This window comes from Poecilia reticulata, linkage group LG14 (assembly GCF_000633615.1).
Source record: "Poecilia reticulata strain Guanapo linkage group LG14, Guppy_female_1.0+MT, whole genome shotgun sequence".
NCBI classification, from domain to species: domain Eukaryota; kingdom Metazoa; phylum Chordata; class Actinopteri; order Cyprinodontiformes; family Poeciliidae; genus Poecilia; species Poecilia reticulata.
In genome coordinates this window covers 24425064-24452210 of record NC_024344.1, presented here as the reverse complement: position 1 = coordinate 24452210, position 27147 = coordinate 24425064, and the positions used below count along the sequence as shown (strand labels likewise).

At 38.1% G+C, this 27147-nt stretch overlaps 3 protein-coding genes and 1 long non-coding RNA gene across 7 annotated transcripts in view; 2 read left to right on the top strand and 2 right to left on the bottom strand.

The window, feature by feature from the left end:
- Positions 1-9234, bottom strand: part of LOC103476301 (F-BAR and double SH3 domains protein 2-like) — a 53563-nt gene extending 44329 nt beyond the window's left edge. Inside the window, exons 1-2 of the mRNA XM_008428542.2 lie at positions 8997-9234; positions 4478-4575 (exon numbers count right to left, since the gene is read on the bottom strand). Coding sequence (XP_008426764.1) covers positions 4478-4575; positions 8997-9017 — 119 coding nt within the window. The 5' untranslated portion in view covers positions 9018-9234. The remainder of the gene's footprint in view (positions 1-4477; positions 4576-8996) is intronic.
- Positions 9235-10668: 1434 nt separating this feature from the next.
- Positions 10669-18158, top strand: foxred1 (FAD-dependent oxidoreductase domain containing 1). The gene is made up of 11 exons (XM_008428539.2): positions 10669-11059; positions 11640-11860; positions 12023-12133; positions 12344-12462; positions 12535-12629; positions 13971-14072; positions 14301-14377; positions 15258-15418; positions 15528-15657; positions 15732-15836; positions 16957-18158. Exons 1-11 carry the CDS (start codon positions 10888-10890, stop codon positions 17209-17211), a joined length of 1548 nt encoding a protein of 515 aa, XP_008426761.1. The 5' UTR covers positions 10669-10887; the 3' UTR covers positions 17212-18158.
- LOC103476300 (uncharacterized) lies at positions 14062-26319 on the bottom strand. 4 transcript variants are annotated; one of them, XR_535444.1, is made up of 4 exons: positions 26257-26319; positions 26008-26167; positions 25220-25363; positions 14062-14149 (listed from the first exon to the last, which is right to left on the bottom strand). It is a non-coding gene; the product is annotated as an uncharacterized LOC103476300 (long non-coding RNA). The 4 variants fall into 4 exon arrangements; XR_535443.2 differs by having other exon boundaries at positions 26008-26312; XR_001777307.1 differs by having other exon boundaries at positions 25220-25360; positions 26008-26312.
- On the top strand, positions 19494-25213 carry LOC103476299 (ATP-sensitive inward rectifier potassium channel 1-like). The gene is made up of 2 exons (XM_008428540.2): positions 19494-20410; positions 21875-25213. Exon 2 carries the CDS (start codon positions 21876-21878, stop codon positions 23013-23015), a length of 1140 nt encoding a protein of 379 aa, XP_008426762.1. The 5' UTR covers positions 19494-20410; position 21875; the 3' UTR covers positions 23016-25213.
- Positions 26320-27147: the final 828 nt, after the last annotated feature.

The window sequence follows — 27147 nt, the reverse complement described above, 5'->3', positions numbered from 1 at the left end:
CGTGAAAAAGTGTATGATCGGTGATCGYCGATCACGGTCTCTTGTTRCYGATCACACAAACCGATCACCTGCATCTCATTTCGCAGTCTGCCTGTGAAGCTGGTCTCCTCTTTCCTTCACACTATGCAAACGCACAGCAACAAATCCTAAGCGATGTGGAACTATAACGCACTGAGTGAATGGGGACGTTTGCGTGTTGCGGCGGAAAATTGAAGCACGTCAAAATGCATCAACACAATGAAGCTAATACGACATAAAAACAATGCCATACTTGACGGAGTTTGGCTACATCGAGGCTCACTGCAGTAAAAAAGACATACGGAGCGATTAGATAGCAGGTAAAGCAGCGCACAGCTACAAACACTCACCCGGATTAGCATGACGGTCAGAAAGAGCTAAACAAATAACCCGCAAAATTATTTAAATCTTCGAGCTGTGATGTAAGACGCTGGTTCTGTTCTCGTTGTTGAACCACTGCTACGCGCTAGAGGTAGTAATATTTCACAGACGGAGCCGCTTCTGCTCCACCCGGTAGTGACTCTCACACTGAACCTCTGTTTAAAGCTGCAGCATCTAATTTAAAAATATACATTTTACCTATGTATTAAAAGTTCCGCTGTCCTAACATGAGACTGATAATCTCTAAAAAAATAATCGATCTCCTCCCTGTTCTGCATAATTACTCCGCTAAATCAGAAACAGCCACTCAGAACTAGCAGTAATCAGCTAGCAGCCATGCTATCAGGAAGATTTCATTCAGTAACTGGATTGTTTATTGTAATGGATCCTGTATTTGCCTTTGAATGTTAAGTTTTATACTTGAACTTTTTTGGCAATGTTGAGAGGTTTTATTTTGGCTCTTTGTATTATTTAGCCTCTTCAGAGCCTTCATATGTTATCAGTCTGTTAAAGATAGTATTACAGATAGTACAATTTGCACAATGCCTGTTTTGTTTAGTTTTCTTCTTGGAAGTTATTAAAAACAAGTTTTTGTCTAAATTAAGGTGAATTCATGGTTCCTTTTTCCACATAATGTAACCGGTAGTGTTTATGATAAAAAAATAATAATAATAATTATGTGATCGGTATCGGTGATCGGCCCTCATGGGTGATCGGTATCGATATCGGCAGGAAAAAGCCTGATTGGCACATCTCTAGTTGTAACCCAATGGCTGCCTGAGATAATAAACTCCAACACCTTGGAGTCACAGTGTAAACTCTTATCAGAAACTTTCAGTGCATAAAATGGACTTTGAAGTGAAGAATGTAAAAATACTCTGTGGGATAAAAGCAGATGTAGTTATGGAGTCATAAAAGGAGGAGCTTATTTCAGCCAGCTGTGCAAAGAGACAGCTAATGTTACAATAAATTTTATGTATTTAATAGGATTCACAATTAGTTACAACACAAACTATGAGAAATATTTATATCAGATGTAAAACCAACAGTCGAAATATTGTAATCTGCTTATGTTTAGAATCTTAAATAAAATACTGTCACACAGACATCGCGGTGTTGTTTATGCTGCAATGCATCCTGGGTAGATGGAGTTTATTAGGTTCTACAAAACTAGCTCCTTTCAGCCAGAACAGTAATTTTCATGCAAAGAGTAATGTTCAGCCAATTTCACTTAAATCAGAGTGAGTTGAAGCAGAAGGAAATGTAGAAATGACAAGAGGAGATGAAGATGAGGAAGAGGAAACTGATGAAGAGGAGAGAAAAGGCTGCCGTTTGTGCTGCTGCTGCTTGGAAATGCCAAACCAGAAGGACAGTGTAAGAAGACTTAAATTTGCTTTACTGTCATTCATTAGCTTCCACTTAGTTAGATTTTACATTAGTTACTGCTAATGGTGCTACCTCCTGCTAATGGTGCTACCTCTTGCTAATGGTGTTAGCTCTAGTAGATCACAAGCCAACCACGTTTGTTTGTTTCAGCATATATCTGGTGTATAACGGCACATGAAAACTTTGAGGCAGTTTGCCTCAATCCAGATGTTTTGTTGGCTTCCTTGACTTCTTGAGTTTTGTGTATAAACTCTAGTCCACTGTAACCTTCCCGCGTCATCGGCCCAGAATGCATTGCACGGGTGAAAAGATGGAGACCTCCGCAGGTGTAATATAAAACAAAGATCTACAATTTTTGAACTATTTATGAGTTTTTACGTATCACAAACAACAACTTTTAGGTTAATAGAAAAATTACAACATATTTGGGCCAATATGTTCAGCTAATCATGGATCTGTTTAAGACTTTCATGGTTATTTACCTCTAACATGCAGACATCAGGTTCTGCTGTTGAATATTTGCAAAGTGATGACAGTTTTAAGCTTGGTATCTTAAACCAACGAAAAACGAATGCCTCGTTTCCACTAAACAGTAGGTAACATCGTAGGCTGCATCATTTTGTTTGTTTCCATTGTAAAAACGGTGCAAGAAACCTTCCTGTGTGAAGCACCACTCAGTGGAAGCCTTACTCTCGTGTACTATATGTTTATTGTGGAGTCGGAAATATTTACTCTACCGCAGCCAAAATGCACATTTATTTGTGGTTTCTGTCCACAACTTAAAATGATCATAAAACAGGACCAAAACAGAGCTGTGAACGGACAGATTTAAAATATAATTCAATATTATACCGGTATTTTTTCAGAAAATCTGATTTTCTGTTTGCTTGCAGATATTTCCAGAGCTCAAATTCTAACAATTCTTTTTAACAGTGTTTTTGCTACTTTAATTTCCTTCCACAGTCACCACATTTTATCGTCAGACGGTTAATTGGTAAGACTGTAAAACATTTCCACTGAATCCGCTGCCTCAGATTTGACTCGTTCCGGTTTGTTTTTGTGAAATTAACACGTTCCAGCAGGTTTCATGAACATTAAAAACAGATCAGACGACGCGCCGAGGAACCTGGTGGTTTAAAACCTTTTCTGGTTTGTTTATAACGCAGATGTAAACAGGATAATGAGATCTCGAGTGAGGCTTGTGAAAACGTCTAAGAAAAGAAGCGAGGTCAGTGCCCTGGGAAAAACTCCCGCAGCAAAATCATCATTAAGTCATTAAACATGTCGAGACTCGGCCGCCTGCTCCACCCTGACTCTAAACAATCTGCCGTACTTCCTGGGAGCTTCCGCCTCTTCCTCTCCGCCGCGTTTCCATCGCTCCCTCTCTCTCTCCCCTCCTCCATCGCTTCCTGCCATTTTCCCATGCAGAGCTTTTGCTGACAACCACGAGCAGCTTCCGGTTTGCTGAATCACTTCAGCGGAGAGAGGAGCGTCGTTTCTGATGGAGGGTATGCTACAGAACCTCCCGCGGCGAATGATTCGGGGCAGCGGGAACATCTGGCAGCTCTCTGTGACCTGAACTTCCAGCTGCTGAGAGGGCCGGAGCGCCAGCACCGACCACAGACAGGAAGTGGGGAGCCAGAGATCGGCAGTTTAGCACAAAACATCACCGCAACCTTTTGGCTTTTTCAGCCTGAAAAGGGCTCTACGTGAACGCAGCTGAAGCTTCCTGTGTGGGTTTACAGGTCCTGACATTATCCAGCCTGATCTCATTTCAGGCACAAACAGTTGATCTCTACTGAGTTTTCACATTTCATCACATTGAAAGTTTCAGATGAAACCCTGTTAGATACTTTAAAGTGGAAGTGCTCCGATCTGATATTAACGTCTGTATTCGTCCCGATATTGAAAACAATTCTAGATCAGGTATCGGTGACAGTGTTCCCAATCCATAAGGGCAGATCAGTTCAGTCTAATTCTATTCTTTGTGCTCCGAGCATAAAAAATAAAAACACATTTATTTTACATTCTATTTAGGATTCCTAATTGCACTTCCTGAACCTTTAGAACAAAGATTTGCTGCAGTTTGTTTTTGTCAGATTCTTTATTATTTATTTTACATTGACTGTTATCCTCCTAACTGCACCGACTTAACAGATTCAAGTTGTGTTGTTTCACATGTTTGACCAAACTTGTGAAGATTCAGGTGTAGTTAGGTGAGCTGTACTGGTGCAGAGTTATCAAATAAACTTGTAATTTAGTAAAGCTATGACTATTTGAAAAAACGCAACATTTTAAGTCAACTCAGTGCTGTTCTTCTGTATCAGATCGCATCAGCCAATACCAAACCTCACATATCAGTACTGGAAGTGAAAAATATGGCTGGATGGATCCAAGGTTTTTACAGTAAAAGTTTGAAACCCTATTAGATATTTTAAAGGTCTGGTGGTTTATTCAGACCTTGAAGTTTGGATCAATCTTACACATAGTTTGAAAACATGGGGAAAAAAACTACCTCACACTACATGGTGCTGTAAAAAATTCTTGGTTCCTTACAGATTTACTCATTTTGTTATTTTGTTCCACTTAAATGCTTCAGATGCTCAAACAAATTTGTATTAAAGACAAAGATAAATCCGTTTTCGAAGTGTAATTTAATTATCCAAACCTTAGTGTGAACCGGCGTGCTTACCTCAGGTCTTCCAGCAGGTCACATTCTGTCTGGTGTTTTATCTGTAACTGGCTCATCTGCTCGGCTTGAGTGTGCTTCAGCTCCTGGGTGAGCCTTACCTGGCAGGGAAAACAAACCAAACCAGCTGTGATATGAAGTGGCTAACAGACCTGCTGACGGTTGTGTTTCATGACAGGTATCTATTACACTCCTGAAGATAAAACGCTAAAAACGCTTTGATTTAACAGCAAACTGAGGCAGGTTGAATTAAACGAGAGGTAGCCGTAAAGTTAAGGTCAAAATGCTTCATTCACCCAACAGACTTGTATCTAAAATTATTTTTATTCAACCGAGAAGTTATTTTTATGCTGAGAAATGAGACCAGCATCTCTCAAAAGATGAATCAGTGTCAAGAATATTACTAACATTTTATCAAAAATTTGAAATGCATCACTAATCCGTCACCTTCCACTTAACTCAATTAACTTTAACCTGCAATTAGGCGGACAAATCTTACCTCAACTGCATGATTTTATCACACATTAAGAACTGTTTCACAACATGATTGTTCAAAATAATCATTTTTTAATATTTGTGCAAAATTGCCTTTTTTGAGTCTGGATGATCTGTTTGATTCATCGTTCGCTAAATTAGTTGACAATTATTTCAATACTTGATTAACCATGATTGATCTGATTAATCGTTTCAGCCCTAGTCAGCAGTATGAATAATCCTGGCCTCACCTGTTTAACACAGCTAGTCTAGAAGCAAACAGAAGAACCACATGGAAGCAATACAGCAGGCAGAGCAGCTTTGATACAGCAGAATGATGTCACTTCCTGTGTAGCTCACCTAGACAAAAATCCACTCTACGAGTGAAAATGACCAAAACAGAGAAAACTGTAATAACCTGAGCTACAGGTTCTTTCACAGAGGAAGCTTCGAATCACAAAACGAGGAAACAACATAATCACACTCATCTATACCTCATATATAGCCCTGAACTTTTTTATACGATCTTAAACTGAAAGAATCATATTAAAGTAGATGAAGTGGCTTAACGTTTTAAAAAATTTGTTTTGATGCATTTAATACACAGGAGAAAAAATAATTGGCCATCACACCATGAAACCTGCATTCAGCTGGGCTTCAAATAAGGCTACTTTTACTGGAATGGACCAGAAGCTGTGTTCCAGTAATGTTGGAAGCTAGCTTCAGCTAATAAATATCATCAGTAAGAAAATAATCTGAGGTATTTTGCCTTTTAATAAACATTGTGAACATTGTTGGACAGTTTAAAGTAGGGATATAAAATACATCTCATCTGCATTAACGTTGTTACTGCACAATGTTAATATTAGTATTGGGTTTTTTCTTATTGTTTAAAGATTATTAGTATGGGTCCAATAAGTCCAATAAAAGCTGTACAACATGCCAGTTTAAACTTTGAACTATTTGCAAAACGACTGAGCATTAAAACATGGATAGAACTGTAACTACATTAATCATARCTCTTCTTCTCTTCAGWGTTTGTCAGTTTCTGRTGGTGCAGCTCTGTGCTGCCTTCAGGAGAATGGGACAYCAGAGTATCATCCATAAAAYTTCACCCACATGGCATTTATTGTGCAAACCAGAGCTTTCARTGGAAAAAMAAAAGTTCCAGATCCTTTTAAAGCCATACAAATATGAGACAGAAACATGGATTATATCTTTATATAGACCTGTCTATTGATTTATAGATTAATAGTTTTACTGGACAGAAATTACAAAGAACAAATCTGATTCTTAATCAAATCCTAATGAGTCAAATTGAAAGTGTCATGGAGTCATCAGCCTCATGACATTAACACTGACATGAAAAATAATATTGAAGAAATAAATATATCAAATCTAATTAAAAACATAAGTGATCAGTTCTTTACTGTTATGGTCTGTAAGATATATTTATTCTCTCAGTACTAGATGTGGTTTCAACAAACCCATGGCACTTCAACAATATTATTTTACCTTTTATCTGGAAATCTGTTTATTCTTGCCATACAGCCCTCTGTATTAATTAATACTCAAAAGGTCTTGCCATACCAGTTTATTCCTCTGTATTTACTCTAGTTTCTTAGTTTATTCTTGCATTTTGTTCTTCATTCATTTCCATTTAGTTTCATTTGATTATTATTATCTTCTCTTGGTTTATTGCTATGTCCACTTTAGTTTCTTTCCTGTTGCTAAATTTATTTTATCATTTATTGACGCTCCGTAATTTTCACTCATCACCTGCTGCGCCTCCTAATCGTCATGTGTTTCACATCATGTGTTGATTTTCCACTGTTCAGCTTCGGATTCTCTGTTTTTATGCCATAATTCACATCTAGTTCATCGCTCCGTTTTAAGTCCCGCTTTTCCTGTTTCAGAGTTTTGCGCAATGTGCTGGTCTTTTTTTCCCTTTTTTTTAAGCCCCTATGGTGCAGGGCCGTCAGGAAGCGTATCGATGGGGAAAAGGCAGACTGACATAAACCTTTTAAAACAACGGAAACAATTTCTGCATTCTGATTATTGAAATTTAAAAGTGCTGTGTTGTTCCATCACCCGTTTCATACCGGACCACTTACAGCACCGTGTTAACGCTACAAAATGAACGCTCCCTATCGTGGTATCACCCATGGAGGGATTTCTTTATTTCTTTATTGAAATGGGTTCATTTTTCAGTGAGGGTATCTTGATTTTAGCTACCAGTAGCAGGAGAACGGAGCTGCGCCAAGAAGCTAACAGAAGCTAACAAACACTGAATAGAAGAAGAAGAGCTGCCATCGATACAGTTGCAGCCAAGCATGATTTAATGTTACACAATACAGTTTTACCAAGTTGCTCAAAGTCTAAACTGGCATTGTTGTAGATTTAAGGTGGAAAGTTTACCTTCGACCAAACGCCCCCCAAAGGCATCCCAGCGCCCCCCTTTTGTAAAAATGTCCGCCAGCGCCCCCTGCCGTCCTCTGAACGCCCCCTGGGGGGCAGTACCGCCCACGTTGAGAACCGCTATTCTAGTGTGATACTTCAAAATATGCACAAAAGAAAAAAAGCAATGTAAACAGTGTGATCGCTTTTTTTGCTTTGGAAACTTTAAGAAGATATATATAATATTGGTAAATATTGAATATTCGTCATAGTGGCAGTATTAACATCAGCCCAAATTGTCATGTCTGTGCATCCGAGTTATTATCTGTGTTAATTTAACAATGATGCAAATCTAGTGGTTAATAATTCAACAATTACACAAAGTAAAAAAGTGAACCAGTACTAACTGATCAGGACAGAGTGGAGTGTATCTGACTGGAAGTGACACAAATATTACAGAGCTCAGAGAAGGTGTGATTAGAAGTGTTATCAACAGCTGCTCTGAAGTTAAATATTTACTTATTTGTGTGCTGCTGAAAAACCCCCCAGATAGAATTTGCACATAAAAGGTGAGCAGTGTTGCACAAATCAATCAACTATTTTCCCCTGAATGGCTCAAATCGTTACCTTAAATGCTGAAAATTCTGATTTATATCCCCCGCTTTGCATCCCAATGTGATTTTTCAGCCTTTCAAATCAGAAAAAAAATTATCTGCAAGTAATTTTATTTTAAGATCTCTGGTAAATTATACAAACAATTAGGCAACTATTTCCCATGCAAAGCCGCACATTGACTATTACTACAGCTAAAAGAGAAATTTAATTGCATGTACAAGTATAACCAGGTATATACTCTGTCAATATGTATGTTTGAGAAGTTTTTAACAACTTTTTGGTCATCAGAGTTAAAGCATATGTCCAAATACAAAAAATACTGTCAGGATTGCTTTAAATAAGTGTAGATTTATGAGCCTTCAGTAAACTGAAACATATTTACTAAGAGGACTGGGACAAAAATGGTCTGTGCTGTTGTTGAAATATGATACTATGTCCACATACTTCCACAGAGACTGATGTCTGCAGGGATTTGTGTTTTTAAAGCTTATCTTAATGATAAAACATGCACTGCAATGCTTCCTGGAGGGTATTTAAGACTTTAAATAGCTTATAACGCCTACATCCTATAGAAAATAACAGAAATATCCCAAAAAGTTTATAAATTTAACATACTACAGGTTATGCCAAACATTACAGTTAAAAGTAACAGAGCATCTCAGTTATTATAAGTCAGAAACAGTTTCTAATTCGGATACAGCTGAAAGGAATTAGTTGAAGAACCGTTTTTCAGTTTCAGAGCGAACGAAGCACGTTTGATGAGCGCTAAAAAAAACAAGGGAAAACTGCAGCGCATCAAGTGTTTTTAATAAGTTTTCTTCCTTTTAACTGACTTAAACAAACAACCGCAGTGATTTTGATGTGGAAACCAACAGTTTATGTGTTTTATGATGTTCAAAAGTGGAAGTCCATCGTGTGAACCAGGCGAGTAGCAACAAAGCGTACATTTCCAACCATTAAATATGCACCACTACGTCGAAGTAACGCTAGCTTAGGAGGCTACAGCCGCGGAAAAAAGGAGAAAAAAAAAACTCACCTTTCTCGGTGGGGGTTGCATCCTTAGTTCTGGACATAAAACTGATCCAACAAGTCCAAAAGTTTATCCAGAAAAGTTCGTACGAATGGTTTTCGGGGCAAGATGGAAGCGGACGGATGGAGTTTCAGCCCGGGTCAAGCAACCATAGCGGGACCAGTGAACGCCGAAGTTGAGTCCCGTTGAAAACACTGTGGCCCCGGGGAACAGAAAACAGTGTGTCAAAAACCGCACAGTTCACTATCCACTTCCGGTTGACGCCACAAAATAAACGCCAGGTCCGCTGTAATATAAAACTCTACTTCCGCAAGGATTTTTCAGAGTAAAGTTAGGTTTTGTTGTTTTAATTATTGAACAATGGTTCCGTAGGAATCAGTCTCAAAGAGATCTACTTCGGTTTCTTATTTTACTGTAAACTTGTTTTATTTTACTGCTTAATAATTTTAAATTTTACGGAACTTCAGTTACATGAATAAATGAGGGTTGCTGCTCATATTATATTGTTGAACCGTTAGTTAATATAAAAACTGTAATTGCTGATTAGCCTTTGAATGCTGTCACTGGTATTTGGACAAGTTTATAGTAATTGTATTTATTTATTTATTTATTTATTTATTTATTTGCTACCATAATTCTTTATTGCATTCTTTTTTATTCCAAATATTTTTATTTTAAAAATGATAAAAACACCACTGGTTTTCAAGTTCTTTATCACTTTAATTTATAGTAGAATATAATAGATTAGAAAGTTATCTATTGCTTTATTTATCTGTTTACAAGAAATACATGTAGGTAATCATCCGCAGTAAAATATTAAATGGTAACTGGCTTGTGCTTGTACAGCGCTTTATCAAGTACAGAGGAACCCCAAGCGCTTTGCACTGCATTCAAATATCTTCAAATCTAAAATAATGCAAAAACATTAAGAAGAACACGGATATATAAATTAGTGGGCCGGTCCTCTTTACTATTGGTTAATTTAAGTGACGTGAAGCCACTGCCTCCCATCTCAGTAAACTCAAGTTACAATTTACATATTTGTCATTTCCTGTTACATTTTCAAAATAAAATCCATCCGCTGCTCTATTTTTCCATCACTAATGTAAAAGACATAAAAACAAACTCATTCCAGTTAGCCACCAAGTACCAAACAACAACAAAGCTATAAATTATACATCTTGCAATATATATATTTTTAATATATTTTTAAAATTGTTTTTGATTGTTGATTTTATTTGTTTTTAGCTGCACCGTGTAGCACTTTGAGATTTTTATTAATGAAAAGTGGATTATAAAATACATTTATTATTATTATTATTATTATTATTATTATTATTATTATTATTATTATTATTATTATTATTATTATTATTTATTCATAGTTGCAGCCATGTTTCGTATAATTTTATACATTAAGCAAAATCACAAAAGGTTTTGGTAATCAATTCAACTATTAACTGTGAACAAAACTCAAAAGATATAAAATAAATGCGACAGATAGTTTTATAAAACGATGCATTTAACAGCGTATAGTGTCACATTTCTTTTATAGTATTCTAAACTAGTTCTGTAGAATTTATAAAAACGTTGTGTCCGTCTCGTTTCCCTAAAGCTTATATGTTTACTTTTATTTTGAACGGCAGACATGTAAAACCGGATGTGAATGTTTTCGGTTCATTTCACTTTACTTTCTCTTGACCTCAGATTATAGGCTTCGCATATTTTCATTCGTTTTAGATGAAATGTGATCTTTCGCTACTAACAGTTTGTTGCCAAACGCCAGTAAAACCGACAAGAAGAAGAAGAATATCATCTTTCGTTCGCCTTCACATCTCGGTTCGATTTCCACCATAATAGCGTTGGAGCTGAATAACTAACTGATCTCAGAGCCAGGATGTGTGCGTGGAGACGGCTGCACAGAAGTGTGCGGGCTCTTCGTGGATGCTTCACCCGTGGATCGCTCAGCTGCACTGCGGTGACACAAAGGCAGCCAGACCGATGTGGAGGTCTGACTTTCTGCCAGAAGCTGAGCACCGGTGGAGCCTTACGGAACGACTTCCTCAAAGGTGGGAACCCTGAAGGATCTGGAACAGAAGTGGTAGTTAAACAGGAGTGGGCCAGATCCCATTTAACATATAGTCATATCTTAAATAAACTCCTTATATAAAGCTCCTCGCAGAGTTTATATCGCAAGTAGACACGTTTCCTGAATATTTTAAACCTCGCAAATTATTCGGCATATAATAATTCGGCACAATAAATACATTAAGAATTGTTTTCCTGTTGTTCTCCAATTTGTCTTCTTTTTAGCATCTTTTTATTCAATGTTCAAGGTTTACAAAACTAGACAAGCTGACAGCAAAGGTTCTGTTTCTAAATAATGGTTTACATAAGAAGAAAAGGTGAAAATAAAGCAAAGATCAACTTCTTTAAAAGTCCATGTTGATTTTGTATCTTTGCATTTCCTGCTATTTGTAGAGTTTAGGAGATTTTTTATTATTATTATTATTTTTTATTATTATTTTTTTTAATCCAAAAGAGTCATTCAAACAAACCAAAAAGACACTGGTTGTTGACAAGGTAGAAAATTTGTGAAAAACACTGAAAGACCTTCAGAAACATCTATGGATCACACTTTTTGTTTAGAGCTGAAAGCTCAGATGGCAGCGATGAAGAAGAAGGCGGCAGACGGTCTGCCGAGCAGCAGCTGGATGCCCTTCGAGATCAACCCCAATCTCCCTCCTGAGACAGCGGACATCGTGATCGTTGGCGGCGGCGTGATGGGCTGGTCCATCGCCTACTGGCTGAAGCAGAAAGAGAAGTTCTCCAAAAAGATGCGAGTCCTCGTTGTGGAGAGAGACCCAACAGTAAGGACTCCGTTTTCTTGGAGGATTTCTAAACATCTTTAAGATAAGATACAATCAAAGAGGTCCTCGGCTCTAAACAGTAGGGGGATATCAGTTCTTAAACTTTAACACAGAAAACAAATGTATATAAAGCCACTTTTTAACCCTCTTGACTGTGTCCAGTATTCCCAGGCCTCCACGGTTCTGTCTGCAGGAGGAATCCGCCAGCAGTTCTCCCTGCTGGAGAACATCCACCTCTCCCTGGAGTCTGCAGACTTCATGAGGAGCATCAACGTAGGTCAAAGTTCATAAGCATTTCAATCACCCAGTGACTGCTGTCGAAGCAAGTTTTGTGGAAATATTTTGGGAGTGGTAATGTCTAAAGAGAAAAGTAGTTAGAAAAGTTGTGCATAAGCAGGTGAGAGCTACAAATAAAAGTAGCGTCTGGTCATCCTTTGTTTTATCTTAAGTCTGGATCGAATCATCTCCTCTGTTTCCCATCAGGAGCATCTCAGCGTTGTGAATGAAGATCCTGTGGATCTGCAGTTCAACCAGTCGGGATACCTGTTCTTAGCCAGCGAGGAGGTGGCTCACATCATGGAGCAGAACTACAACACCCAGAGGTGCCTGACGGAGAGATGCGCTCTGGATTTCAGATGGTTTGCCTTGCTAATCATCTCGTCGTGTGATTCCAGGTGTGCAGGAGCTAAAGTTTCCCTCTTCTCTCAGCAACAAGTGAAGGAGAAATTTCCGTGGATAAACACAGAGGGCGTGGCGCTGGCTTCATACGGTAACAGAACATGATTTATTGCATCTAATTTAGCAATGTGCTCTGCATTATTCAGGCCCTAAATGAATAAAGAGCGTCAGAGCCTGGGCTAATTCATGACACAATGTTTAGTTAGTATGATTTAATTAACCTCAGTTTGCCGTGGTGTTTTGCATTTGTGGCCGAGTCGCTGGAGACCAATCAAACAAACAAAACGTTATCACTTAAAGCTAAACTAGAAAGGAAAACAAACAAGAATGTAATGGAAGTTACCTCCTCAAGGTCTCACCTCAAGAAGATTATGAGTCCTTTCTTCTGTGGAGTGGTGGAAAAGTTGGCAGATGAGGATTTGCTAGAGTCCCTGTGGATCATGATGTTTGCAGATGATATTGTGATCTCTATTGTAAAAGCACCAAAACTGGACGAGTGCATGTACCGAGCATCCAAAGCAACCCTAACAAACATGATAATCTGTGACTTTAGGTTAGTTGCAAGAGAGAAAAAAAGCTCACAAGACTTGCAGCGATGTGCAGTTTGGAGCAATGACAGCTAGATTGAGACTTGACAATGAAGAATTGGACAGAATCCGGAGCTGCTAGGGAGGAAAAGAGGAAGACCACAGAAAAGACTAACAGATCCTGTGAACTCCTCTAAAGTCTTTGTCTAAGACAGGCCTTGCTGAATCCGTGAAGCTGCCTTGTTTACTTTACTGGTTTGTTCACACCTGCCCGCTACATTTGTGTAGAGCTGTAACTAAATGCAGTTTGTAACATTTCTCATGGAAGTGAGTTTCCCCCTTTTGGAAGCATTACTGATACATAAATTTGAAATATAGAGTTAATTGGGGAGGTGTTAACATTCTTAACTGCTAATTTTCTACCAGATTCTTCTTTTTTTTCCTAATTGTAGCAACAGCGTTTTTAAATGTAAAGATGTTTTTGTTTTTGTAACTAATTTATGCAAAATATTGTTCCTGCAAAATAAATCATCCAACCTGACTGAGGCTGATTTATTTTTGCTAAGCATGAGCCAAAATGTTAGTCTCCAGACATGCAAAGCTGGTAGAGACAAACCCCAGAAAGACTTGCAGCTTTAATTGTGGTTCCACAAAGTATCAACCAAGCAGGCGTACATTGCTAAGCCATTTGTGTAACAATCCTTTAAATGCTAGTTAGTAGGGTTTTTTTGTTTTTGTTTTTTTTAAAAGTCACCCAGAATGATTTATTAGTTTGGGATAATTGCAAGTTTTCGGATTGCTAACTGGAAACAAGCTAATTTTGATGCGTTGGCTGTTGATAAAACCATATTTAACTTGGTTCTGCAGCTGACTTAACTTCACTCTGGGGGTTTGGTGCTTTGCAGGGCTGGAGAACGAGGGCTGGTTCGACCCCTGGACTCTCCTGAACGCCTTCAGGAGGAAGGCCATGTCCATGGGGGTCATTCAGTGCTTCGGGGAAGTCGCAGGTGGGTCATACCTTCAGATGTTGGTCACATTTTAGGTTGATTTGTGTGAACGCCTCCTTCCGTCCTCCCATTATACCCTGTAGTATTAACATGACAACAAGCTGGTGTATTCCTTTTGATTAATACAAACATAACAACTTAAAACCTGAAATGAGAAGAGAACATGTTACATGTAATATGTTAAATCTTTGTTTTTTCATTGTCTGTTAATCTTATTCTCATCCACAGATTTTAAACACGTGAAACAAGTTATGATGACAAAAAATGGGGAACAAATAGACATGAAGACAATAAAATCTGTCAAAGTAAGTGGAACATCCAGAACTTACTGAGAGTGACTGATGGGAAACGGTAAGATGTTCTATGTAATTTGGTTCAAAAGACTCACTGAAGACTCTTCTTGGAGTATAATGTTTGCAGATGACACTGAGTGTCAATGATTCAAGGGTGTGAAGACATCCTTAAAGAAAAGTCAGGTGGAAGAAAAAAGTGTGGTAGAAAACCATCCACAAGCATTACATTTTAATTGGGAATAAGAATTCTAGAGAGTAGCTAAGACTTCACGCTGCTGGAAGTCCAAAGCGAATGATCTGAAAGCAACCTGGACTTCCTGAACACCCCCACAGAACCACAGCATGATCTCCGTGCCACGCCGCATGGAGGCAGTAATTGATGTAAACTATTCGTCAGGGCCTCGTTTTTCTGTCAAAGTGATCCCAGCTGTGTTGAACACTGGAAAAATAAAAAATCTTACCAAGTTCAAAATCTTAGTACACTTTGAAATAGACAGCTAACTTACAAGTAACATTTCAGCAAGCTTGTATTAACTCAATAATTCCTTAATACTGATGAAAAAGTACCAGTTCCACTAGCAGATTATTTTATTCACAATATGTAAAAAAATAAATTTTTTATAAGTGAAATAACCTGCCAGTGGAACTGGTTCTTTTCATCAATATTAAGGAATTGTGGACTTAAAATAAGTTTATATATCTTGGTGAAAAGTTCCTGTAAGTTAGTTTTGTCTTATTTATATTTGCACTAGAAACTAGACCACAAAAACCTGGCAAGATTCTGTGTTTTGCAGTGTGACCTGCTATGCGAAGGTTTCCCCTGACCTCTTGCTTTTAAGGCTAATAAACACAACAGTGCAGGTCACTACATCAGTCGGTTTGTGTCTCGCAGGTGCAGATGCTGAACAGCCTGGAGTACCAGCCAGTGGAATGCGCCCTTGTTGTGAACGCAGCCGGAGCGTTTTCTGGGAAACTGGCAGAGATGGTGGGAATCGGCCTCGGCCCCAAAGACTCCCTCGCTGGATTTTCAGTCCCTGTGGAACCTCGGAAGAGGTCGTTCTCCGACCTCAGCAGCTTTTTCAGGATTTCCTTTTTGTTTCTAAAAGAGTATTTAATTATATCTTAGAATGTTAAGAGGGTAGGTGTTTTTGTTGTTTTCCAGGTATGTGTATGTGGTTCACTGTCCTGATGGCCCAGGACTCGACTCTCCCTTCTTAATTGACTATTCCGGAGTTTATTTCCGAAGGGAAGGTTTGGGAGGAAACTACATCTGTGGAGTGTCGCCCGAGGAGGTCAGTTTCATCTACGAGCAGCATCTTTTTGTCTGAATTGTAACTGAGAGGTTACCTCATTGTTTCCCTTTCAGGCGGAGGAGCCGGACACCAGTAATCTGGAAGTGGACCATCAGTTTTTTGAAGACAAGGTTTGGCCCAAATTGGCCAATCGAGTTCCAGCTTTTGAGAAACTAAAGGTACCTCAAGGCTCAATTTTAGGTTCCATACTTTTTTTAATCTAGACACACTTTTTTAAATCTAGAACCTAAAATTGAGTATGAAACCTCAATTTTAGGTTCCATACTTTTTTTAATCTAGCTGCATGTCATCAGCTATGCAGGTATTTATGGCTGTTCCCTGAATCAGGACATTTTTGATCTTAGATTATGAAAAGCACATAATTTTTGTCAAGTTTAAAAAATTGCCTCTGGCTTTAATTTCAGTTTCACAAACCGTGATAAAAATGTTACACAAAACACATTTCTGCTGGAGTTTGATAGTTTCTCCTAGAGTCGTATGCATCGAAATCAATACACACCTAAATTACATAAAATATGATTTTTTTTGTACTTTCTAGTTATTACAGCTACTACAAGTTTCAACTATGAGACAACCAGAACAAAAGGCCACATGAAGACAATTAGAATCTTAGAATTTATTTTAAGTTGGTTTGCGACCCCAGCTCCGTTACCTAGCAACCCCAGCTGAGTCCAGCTCCGTTATCTAGCAACCTATGCTGAGCTCAAGCCCGTTTGGTTGGCTGGTTTTACTGCTGTATGTGCTCTACAATGGCTTCTGGAAAAGACGAGTGTTTAGTTGTTGACTTATCATTCAGAAACCACTTGCTGCATTCTTGTTGGTTGTGCAGGAGGCTCTACTAAAGCTTTTCTAAGATGCACGGTTGTAAAACTGTGTATCTGTTTGCAGCCATTTTCACGTGTGAGTGTAAACATTGATTCCAGGGGCGTGGCCAGCAGCATCTTATTTGGAATTAAAGTGACAGTGGCCCTGAAACAGCTTATTCTCTAAGAAGCTGAAAATAGGCAAAACTGAGCCAACTAAAATCTCATTATCTAAGAATGATTTTGAGTAAAAGATGTAATGAGCAAGTTTTGTATAGCCCATAGACGTATCCTAACCCACTCAAGGAAGCATCGTAGGTCACATTTAAAATTAAAGTTGGTGCTAGAAGTCTAGTTGTGAAATCCCTTAAGTTCAGAAATCACTAGTCCAAAACCTGAAATAAAAACTGTTTTCTTGGACTTTTTAACATAACAGCGTCTCATGGTCTGACTTGTTGCCCTTTATTCCTGCCAGGTGACCAGCGCCTGGGCCGGTTTCTACGATTACAACACGTTCGACCAGAATGGCATCATCGGCATTCACCCTCTGATCAACAACATGTACTTTGCCACCGGCTTCAGCGGTCACGGCCTGCAGCATTCGCCGGCGGTGGGCCGCGCCGTGGCAGAGCTCATCCTGGACGGAGAGTTCAAAACGCTGGACCTGAGCGGATTAAGCTTCCGACGCATTCTGACACAGGAGCCCATGCTGGAGCAGAATATTGTGTAGAAAGGGCTCGAATTAGGGAAAGTTGAGTCTTATTTTTTTATTTAGTATCCTGTAAGGAAGATGCTGCAGCTTTGGAAATATAGGGAACACATAGTTCCCTATATAGTTTTTTTGATATTTTCATGCCTTTTTCTTAATTTTTTCAGTGCATATGAATCACGATTGACAAACCAACAAACACTGCAGGCATGTGCAAAAGTGCCAGTTGCACCAAAAACTTTACTATCTTGTGTAAAAGGAACAGCAAATATTATTGTCATTTAAAAACTTATATGTCGAAAACTGAACTTTTTTTCCTGCAAAAGTAAAAAGAAAAAGAATCTGCAAAAGTGAAAGCAGCAGAAAGGAGCTGCACCATAACACCAACATGGAAAATCAGCAACAATGACTTCAGCAATACAACTGTTGCCTCCCGTCACTCTGGGAAGAGTTGTAAGGACATTTCCAAACTGTAGAAGTCCATCGTTCGACACAGATATATATTCAAGAGTGTCAGTTTTCTTTAAATTATGCCAAAGTGTAACGCTCAAAGAAATGGTGATGGTTAGTTAAGATGTTGAAGTTAATAATTACAGGACAGTTAGAAAAAGTCTCCATAAAATGTTACTTTATGCACTTTTGACCTAAAGTGCTTTTCAGAAACTGTGCACCAGATGGCGCCATTTAATCACTTTAAGCGTTCGTCCTCGCTAACATTGCATTTATTTTACAGCTAATTTTAAGACTCTTGAAAACCAAGGAGACAGAAACGTCTGGCTGTACATGTTTAACGTGATTTGTTTTACTAGATTCAAATGTTGTATCTCGATGTACAAAAGTTGAAAAGATTTTATTTTTATCTTCTACCGTTGCCTAGCCCAGGACAACTTTGTAAATTATATTTTTAATCTTGATGAGTTTATTTTTTCTCCTGGTGAAATAAAAGGTACTGGGAAAAAAACTAAATATTTTTTGACACTTGCTAAAATCCTGTTTAGAGTTTATTAGACAACTCAACGCACCACAGTCATCACAGACAGGTTGCAGTGCAGTCAAAACTACAGCAGGTTATTAACATTGTAGATAAAAAAAAAAAAAAAGGACGCGCAAATTAACTTTATGACATTCTTATGGCTGGAAGAATGATGTGCATGAGACAAAATTAATCGTATAAAGAAACCAGGGATATTATTGTGGTCTTCAAGAAACATTGGTAGGTAGAGAGAGTGAGAACCTTTAAGTTCCTTTGCCCAACATTTTGACCAATACTTCATCAAGAGGCCAAACGGAGGCTTCACCTCCTCAGGAAGCTAAAGGTAGCTCTCTTCTTTTTCCACCTGCTCATCAACTTTCATCTAGAAAAGAGCCTCCTGGCCTGCAGCAGGTGGTGAGGGATTACCAACACACCAGTACCTCTACTCAAAGACATTTACACTCACCGACTACAAAAGAAGGTATTTTTAAGGGCCGCACCCACCCGGGGTATCATCTGTTCTTCTTGTTACCCTCTGAAAGGAGATACAGACTCATCCGCTACATCAGAGAAGAGAAAAACTACTTTCTGCCCTCCAGCTGTCAGAGAGGTAACAAACACCCACACCCAAAAACAGTGCAGTGCAGAATTAATAATAAAAGGTTTCCTTTTATTTGAGTTAAATCCAGAGTCACTGAAAGATTGTGTTCATTTGCCCTGATGGTTTTTTGTTGTGACTTGCCACAAAAGCCATCAGGCTGCGCTTCCTCCCCAACTTAGCTTCCTGTGTCACAAAGCATTTCACCAGCAAAAGAGTGAGGCACGCTGTTAAAACCACTCAAACACGCTCCTGTATCTCTGAGGTACGAAAACGAGCCCACTAACAGGTTAGAACAAAGAAAAGTTTCAGATGGTGAAGGCCACCCAGGTGTTCAACCTGCTGTGTGGGTGTTAAATAGATCACGTATAAATGTTGAAAAAATAAATAAATGCCCACAGTGAATGAAGATGTTTAACAAAGAAAATATAAAAAGCTTTCTTCTTCTTGATCAACTGCTGGCACCAATAACAGAGTATTAGGGCCACGTTAAGAAAATGAGAAAAAAATTGCGAGAATAAAGTGACAAAAATAGATATATTACAAGAATAAAGTCATATAAGAATCAATTTGTAGTTTCATGAGAATAAAGACAAAATTATGATTTTGTTCTGGCTTTATTCTCATAATATTATGATTTTATCCTTACATTATTTTGGCTTTATTCTGATCATTTTATGACGTTATTTTAAATGAGAAAGGATGTCCAAATAACAGCAGGAATGTAAACACTGGTTAAGATTGTTGGCAGCAGTGATGGTTGTAGAGTCTAAGAGCTGCAGAGAGGAAGGATATGTGATAAGGCAACTTTGTGCTTTTAGGATGCAACAGTCTGATAATTTAAAATGTGCATTCTTCAAAAAAATAAAAGCCCCACAAAAAAACAAAACATAACCAGATAGTATTCTATTTGCATTAATTTGGCACAAAAAAATTATTGTGCATAATATGCACCTACCGAACAGATCTCACTTCTGTTTGGTTAAAAAAATATATTTTTAAATGGTAATTAGTCGAATCATCTGTTGTTTTATTTACACCACTGGAAGTATATTTTACAGATCTAAGACATTTCCCTGAAGAACAGAAGATGGAAACACGGTTCTCAGATGTAAGAACTGCAGCATGCAGAAAAAGGCATAGTGAGGTCTCTGTGTCTCTGCAGCTCTTCATTTTGATGTAAATGTGGGGCAACCTTGCAGGTTCGAACTGGGGGAGGGGGCCGAATGAAATGCAACTGGAGGGATCTTTTGTGTGGCCTCCTGTAAATCCCAAATGTTCTCAAGAACTGAAAACAAAAACAGCGTGAGTGCTTGGGCCGGCCAACTTCGGTCGCCTCAAGTGACGTACCAACTGCCCCAACAAAGAAAACCCCACTGAAGGCATCCAGTCGGCTGTTTTCCAGAATATTCGTCCCTCCCCATCCTGGCCAGGCATTTACAGTGTCAAAACCATGAAGGGAGTCGCCCACCGGGAGTCCTGCAGCTGTATAAGGCCACCGTACATGGTGGCATGTGGCTGGGATTAGGAAATTTCACTGTGGATTAAAATCTTTCCAATGCCTCCATGGCCACCAGCTAAAAGGAAAGGAGTCCAAAGCTCTAGCGCAGATCCAAGGAGAACGCTGGGCCCAAAGCCTCACTGAGCAGGTAGGTCCAAACTTTACTGAAACTCACAGTGAACTGCTGCTGCTGGACCAATAATGCAAGACAAGGTTTGTTGACCTGCTAATTGGTAAATTATCTTTTAATAATGACAGAAGCTTTGCAGAATAAACAGGTGTACTTAATATTTATGGTATGTGCATGTTTCAGAAATCATTGAGAAGAACAATATAAGTTTTTAGTAATAGGAAATAAAAAAAAACAAGAAATGTTTCCAGTTTGACAATTATGACAAAACCATGGTGATATTACAAGTCATAAAAAATTATAAAGCAACTCTTCGGATAATGAATATATATGTTTATAGCATGCCAGCTTCATGCATAACCTTGAGCCTTTAATTGGACCATTTGGTTTGAAATATTTGCTTTACTACTTTATCCAAAAGTATGAAACAATTCAGATATATTAATTTCAATTTGCTGTCAATTTCTGAATTTTGAACTTAAATATAGCTTTTTCCTTGATTAAAAATATTAGAAATATACTCCTATTAAAATAGCTGTCATGGCCGATAGCTGACATTACACTTCCCCAACATCGAGAAGATGGAAATAAACATCATTTAATACTAGCCCAGTATTACTTAAAGGACCCTAACATTTATTAACTAGAATTTCTGTAAGCGTAATCTTCCAATGGTCTTTGGGGATCTCAGAAATGGTAGCAAAACTGTTTTTCACTTACAAGCTGGAAAATCTGTGAAAATTATCAATAACTTTTCTCATTGACTTTGCTAACTGCTATTAGCAACAGAAGCCAATAATTCATATATGATTCAGAGGTTAAAACTGGTGAAAAATTTCTGACTTTTCAAGTTTTAATTCCAATTTCTGAAGGTTTTCCAGTCGATTGTCTGACTTGGAATGTGAAAATGCCAAACTCTGAGTAGAAATTGTTATTTATATACAATTTTTAGTACATAAATGATTATTTAAAAACACTGAAACACACCAAACAATGTTTTTCTACTTGGGTTGGGCAACCTAACATGAAAAAATTTGATTACTTTAAATAAAAGTTCTATTTACTACTTTTCAGAAGAATGTTTGCTTTGTTCAAGCTACGTTGAAGAAGCAAGGTCATTTGAGTTTCTTTAAATCAAGACTAAACTTCTTCAGTTTCTTTGGAACCATAATAAATAGAACACCGACCAACATTTGATGTGTATTGATGATTTTAACGATGGCACTTTACAAAAAGTAATGTCTGCTAATGTTTTACACAACTGTTGACATGAATTTATGATGTTTGTATCTAAATGATGTAAAGCACTTTCAACTGCCTTGTTGCTGAAATGTGCTATAAATATAAACTTGAAAAATTGTCTAATTGATGTGGAGTGAATACCAATAATTATTATTTCTATATCTGATATTACAAGATTTGTTTTGATATTGCATAGATATTGTTTGATTACTAATTCTGCATTTATTTCTGCATTTCCAGGATGTTCCAGCTGCTTCCGGGTCACATCCAGCCGCCTGGACACCGAACCCGGAAAAGCCGTCTGGTCACCAAAGACGGGCACTGCAACATCGAGTTTGGCAACATTGAGTACAGCAACCACTTCGCCTTCGTGGTGGACTTCTGGACCACCTTTGTGGAATTCCGCTGGCGTTTCGTCCTCATCCTGTTTGTGGCTGCCTTCACTGGCAGCTGGTTCATGTTCAGCCTGTTGTGGTACTGGATCGCAAAGAGCAACGGGGACCTGACGGCGCAGAACCAAACAGAGGAGCACGTCCGTTGTATAGACAATGTTAACGGCCTCACAACGGCATTCCTGTACTCACTAGAGACACAAACCACCATTGGTTATGGTGGCAGGGCACTGACTGGGCACTGTGTTGGCACGGTGGCTCTGATTATCATCCAGTCTCTAGTTGGCGTCTTCATCAACTGCTTTATGTGTGGCATCATCCTGGCCAAGATCTCCTTACCCAAGAAAAGGGCAAAGACTGTCACCTTCAGCAACACAGCAGTCATTTGTTTGAAGAAAGGAAGTCTGTGCCTCCTCATCAGAGTGGCCAACCTTAGAAAGACCTTACTGATTGGAAGCCAGATTTATGGGAAGCTGCTGAGGACGACCATCACTCCAGATGGAGAGACCATCATCCTGGACCAGGTGGACGTTGACTTCATGGTTGATGCTGGCAAGGATAACTTATTCTTTGTTTGTCCGCTGACACTCTACCACGTCATTAACAGATCGAGTCCATTCTACGAGCTGTCCGCTGACACTCTCCCCCTACAGGACTTTGAGTTGGTGGTGTTTTTAGACGGGACGGCAGAGTCCACCAGCTCATCATGCCAGGTACGAACCTCATATGTCCCACAGGAGATCCAGTGGGGCTACAGCTTCCTCCCCATCATCTCCCGCACTAAAACAGGAAAGTATCGAGTGGATTTCTCAAACTTTTCCAAAAGTGTCCGAGTTACCACGCCGCACTGCGTCCACTGCTTTGAGACGGACGTAGACCAGAGGACCCCCAACAAGGAGAACCACATCAACCAGCTGAAGCTGGGCATCGACAACCTGGGCTTCCAGGTGATCGACATTCCTGACCCGGTAGATGTCACAAAAATGTGAAACATACCTATTCTAGAGGAAAGGTCAAAGCTATAAGGGCCACTGAAGATAAAAATAAAAGGAAGAGAAAATTTCCACCATAAAACTCAAGAAATTCTGGAATTAATCTCAAAAATGTTCTAAAAGAAAAATATATGTGTTTGAAAAGTCAAAAAATTTCAACTTTGAAATTTGTGGAGCTTCAAAAGTCTAACATTTTTGTCTTTTCAAATTGAAACTTTTTTCTAGAAAATATCTGACATTAATCTCTAAATTTCCATGTCTTCTAGAAAATATTTGACTTTTCAAACTCAGAAATTTCCTTGTTTTTTCTAGAGTATTTCTGAGCTTTTTGGCGGAAATCTACTCTTCCTTTTTCGTTGTATGCCATCAAATAAAGTCAAAGACTCAGCATGTAGGTCGATTTTTATGAAACTCATCGTCACTTTTACTCTGTTTCAAGTATTTCAAGCACTACAGACTACAGAAAGGTTTGGCTGTGAAAGAGAACGGTGAAAACTGACAACTGACTGGAATTAGACTGCTCATCACAATGGGACCCCATCTGGAGTTTTTATGGGGATAAATAGAGGAAGACACATTAAGGTTTTGATATGGTTAACATAAAAGAAATAAAACAGTGAATGGCACAGTGGGCATTTCTTGAGAAGATTACAGTCTGATCCTGTTCTAATGAGAAATCGTGGGCTCTAAAGGCTGTTATAGGGAATATAGCAGAGAACAAACTCACTTCAAACACTAACCCTGTGGTGTTTCAGTCATGTTGGCAGGTCCTGTATCTCAACGTGGCGAGGAAACGGCAAAGGTAGCTATAAATGTCATAATTTAGTTATAGCCAGTCTAGATGTACAAGGTTGTAATGTCTCAGGGAACGTAAGATCCTCAGCTGGAATAAAACGATTTTTTCAGTCCAATTTGTCTTACTGCTCATTATTGCCATAGCAATCACCCATAACTACAAAATTAGAAACCCAGTTTGAATGAACATTTCTCAGTGTAATTGCAGTGCAGGTATAGGTTGGCAGAAGTCAAGATAATGTCTTGTAAATAAAAGTTAACCAGTGGAAATTCGTTCAGGCAGCCAGACCATGCCGTGAATAGAAATCACAGTGGTGTGTTGACATTTTGCAGTTTGAAACGAACCTTGAGAAGACATACAGTCTGGCATCCTGTGACATTGTGAGGAAGCAACTGTGTATAAAATATCTCTATACTCCAACACAGACAGAAACAAGTCGCTTTTCTAGTACCCTATGACAACACAAGTTATTTTGAAAATAATAACTTTAATTTGAGCTTTTTTGCGAGATTTTCCACATGGAGTTTGAAAGTGAGGGAGTCATTGATCAAAATGCCAAGATACTTATACGTGTAAACCAGCTCCATTTCATTTCTTTTTGTGGTTTTATGGATCTGGAAAAATACATACATTTATTTTTATTTGTATTAAGAACAACTTTCAAATTCATTAAAGAGTGTTGGATTTCTGTAGTAGACTATCACAGTAGTCTGTGACAAATCCACTCATTAAAAATTCTTTCAACAAGCTCAAGCTTCAGGCTGGACATTTGACCGTTTATCTTGACATTATGGTAATTGAGGTAATTGTTTTAGTTTCCGACCACTGACCAGTCTTTTAGCCATCATTAAGAAACTCCCAACATGGTTACGGGTGGAGCTTTGAGATGCCACCAGCTTAATGGTGGCCTGTTGTGTCATTTAAAACCCAGCTTTGACGTTTGTTTGGGATTATTGTAAAAGTTCAGAAATTATATAGCATGTCTCTAGTGATACTTACCACTAAAATTTGCACACAATAAAATACTGAAAGTCACACTGGAAGACAATTTAGGATTATAACTCTGTGAAGAATTTTAATTAATATGAGCTAAAACAACATTTCATTTTCTTTTCGGCTCAACAAAGTATTTTTCAATTCAAACTGAATTTGGGATTAGGTGCCTTTCTCAGTAACATAGCAAGAGAAAGATGGAATCAACTCGACAACTTTCAGATTACAAATTGCCCCTCCTGTCCAGTTGGAACATCGTCTGTTTATGAGATGAAGTTCAAGAATGTGAAGGTTTTCCTCCTTTTTGTAATTCCACCCACTTTGTACTATTCCAGCAAAACAGCAATGTACAGTATTGCTAGTTGCTATCACCGCTATGCTTGACAGATGGTTCTTAGTTTAAAAGCCTTACCTTGACTCCTCTGATCAATTGTCTTCTCTGATCAAAATATGTTTATTTCCAGAAAGCATTCAACTTCTTAGCACAGGTCAACACACCTGCAGTACGTCAGGTTTAAGCACATCCAGGTCCTGCCTTGATCCAACTGTCTATCTGCTGAAATTTAGACACAGACTATATCAAAATATGACAACTGAATAGTATTATTTTTGGCATGAGCTATCTTGTAGGAAAATAAATCATAAATTAAAGACATTTTCCACAAATATTTAATGAAAGCTAAAGTTATTCTCATTAAAAAAATTAATTTAAACTGAATTTGTGGTGCTTTTGTTTCGATATTTAAAAGAAAAACATTTTATCCAGTAGTATACTTTTAAAAAAAATATAAAATAGTGAAATTTTTTGCAATTTCTTCACAAGATATTATGTATAAGATTATGAATCTTTAGAAATAAGATTGTATAAATTAGTTATGTACTTCTGAATCCTTTTACGTGTTTGCTTTTTAAACGTGTTTCTTCTCTTGACCAAATTGATATTTTAAAAAAAAGTCAGCTGCGACAGTTGCCCCGACCACTAGAGAGCATCAGTCCACTTCTTTGCTGTGTGATGATGTGTTTCACACAATTACTTCAACAATGATTGTTTTTTTTTCTTCTTTCTTTTAAATCTGTCCCAGTTCTGCCAGCAGTCTTTCTCAGCTTATATGCTCAGAGAAAAAGCTCCAGCCGTTAAATTCTTGAAGCTCACACTGTCGCACAATTTCAGGAATGGCAGCAGGTAGAAACCAACATCACCTGGTTAAATTCATCCTCCTCATCATGCAGAACCAAAAACACGTTGTTCTCTCAGAGACGGAGCCTCTTTGTTCATTTAGGACCATCTTCTGTCAGCGAGGCTTCCGCTGCGGCTTTGATCCCATCTGGATTAGCGGGAGACAAGTTAACTGGGCCTCATCTGCATAACAATGAACAATTGAGGCGGATTGGTAAATTTGAAGCTGATGAAACCAACAAAGGTGGATTTAAAAAGAAGAAAGGGCGTACTTCCAACTCAACTAATTAAAGGCTAGAGTTTCCCCTTCCTTAGTTACTGTTGCTATGGTGAACTGAAGGTTCTAGAACCGCGCTGGTAACGCCAAAAACCGTCAACGGTCCTACGTCATTTTACCGTCTTTACGGTGATTTGACTGATTTATGTGTCAAAAAACTACAATATTATTTAAGATTTGATCTAATTCCTAACTTTACATCTGAAAATAGAATATTAAAAACTAAATTTAAAAAAAAGTAGCAGCATAACGAATAGTGTAAAAGTTATTAACTTCTTAGCCTTTAAGACTAGTCTTACTATGTAACAGATAATTTCTTTTAAACTTTCTCCCATAAATACTGGCACTAACTCCTCTTGCGTATGTAGTTTTCTGATACAAACAAGAAAATAATGGCAGCACTTGCTTCAAAATTACAGCGAGTTTAAAAATCTTGGTATTATGTACATGCAAGCAGTGAACAGGTTTCTGTAGCAGGGCATAGACTAGTAATATAGGAATATGAACTGAACACATATTCTTTTTTAAGCCAAATTGCTTTTTTAAGCAATTTAGCTTAAAAATATATTTTTTCCCCACACTGTGACCAAATTCAATTTCTGATTTTAATGTGTTTTTTCTTTTGTTCTTAAAAAGAATATGCAAATGAAATAAATAAAATAAAAACATACTTTATTTCGATCATTCTTATCTGTTTTCTTATCTGAATTCAAAGTTCAAGTAAAAGCTGCAAAACATACTTGTAAAACAAGATGGTAGGTGCTGGACAGGCTGACATCAATCTGAACTGTGGAAGAACAAGGAGCATTAGTGAAAATAAATCCTGATTTTCCAAAAATAAAATCTTTATAAACAAATGTGATGAATCAATTAAATCAATCCAAGC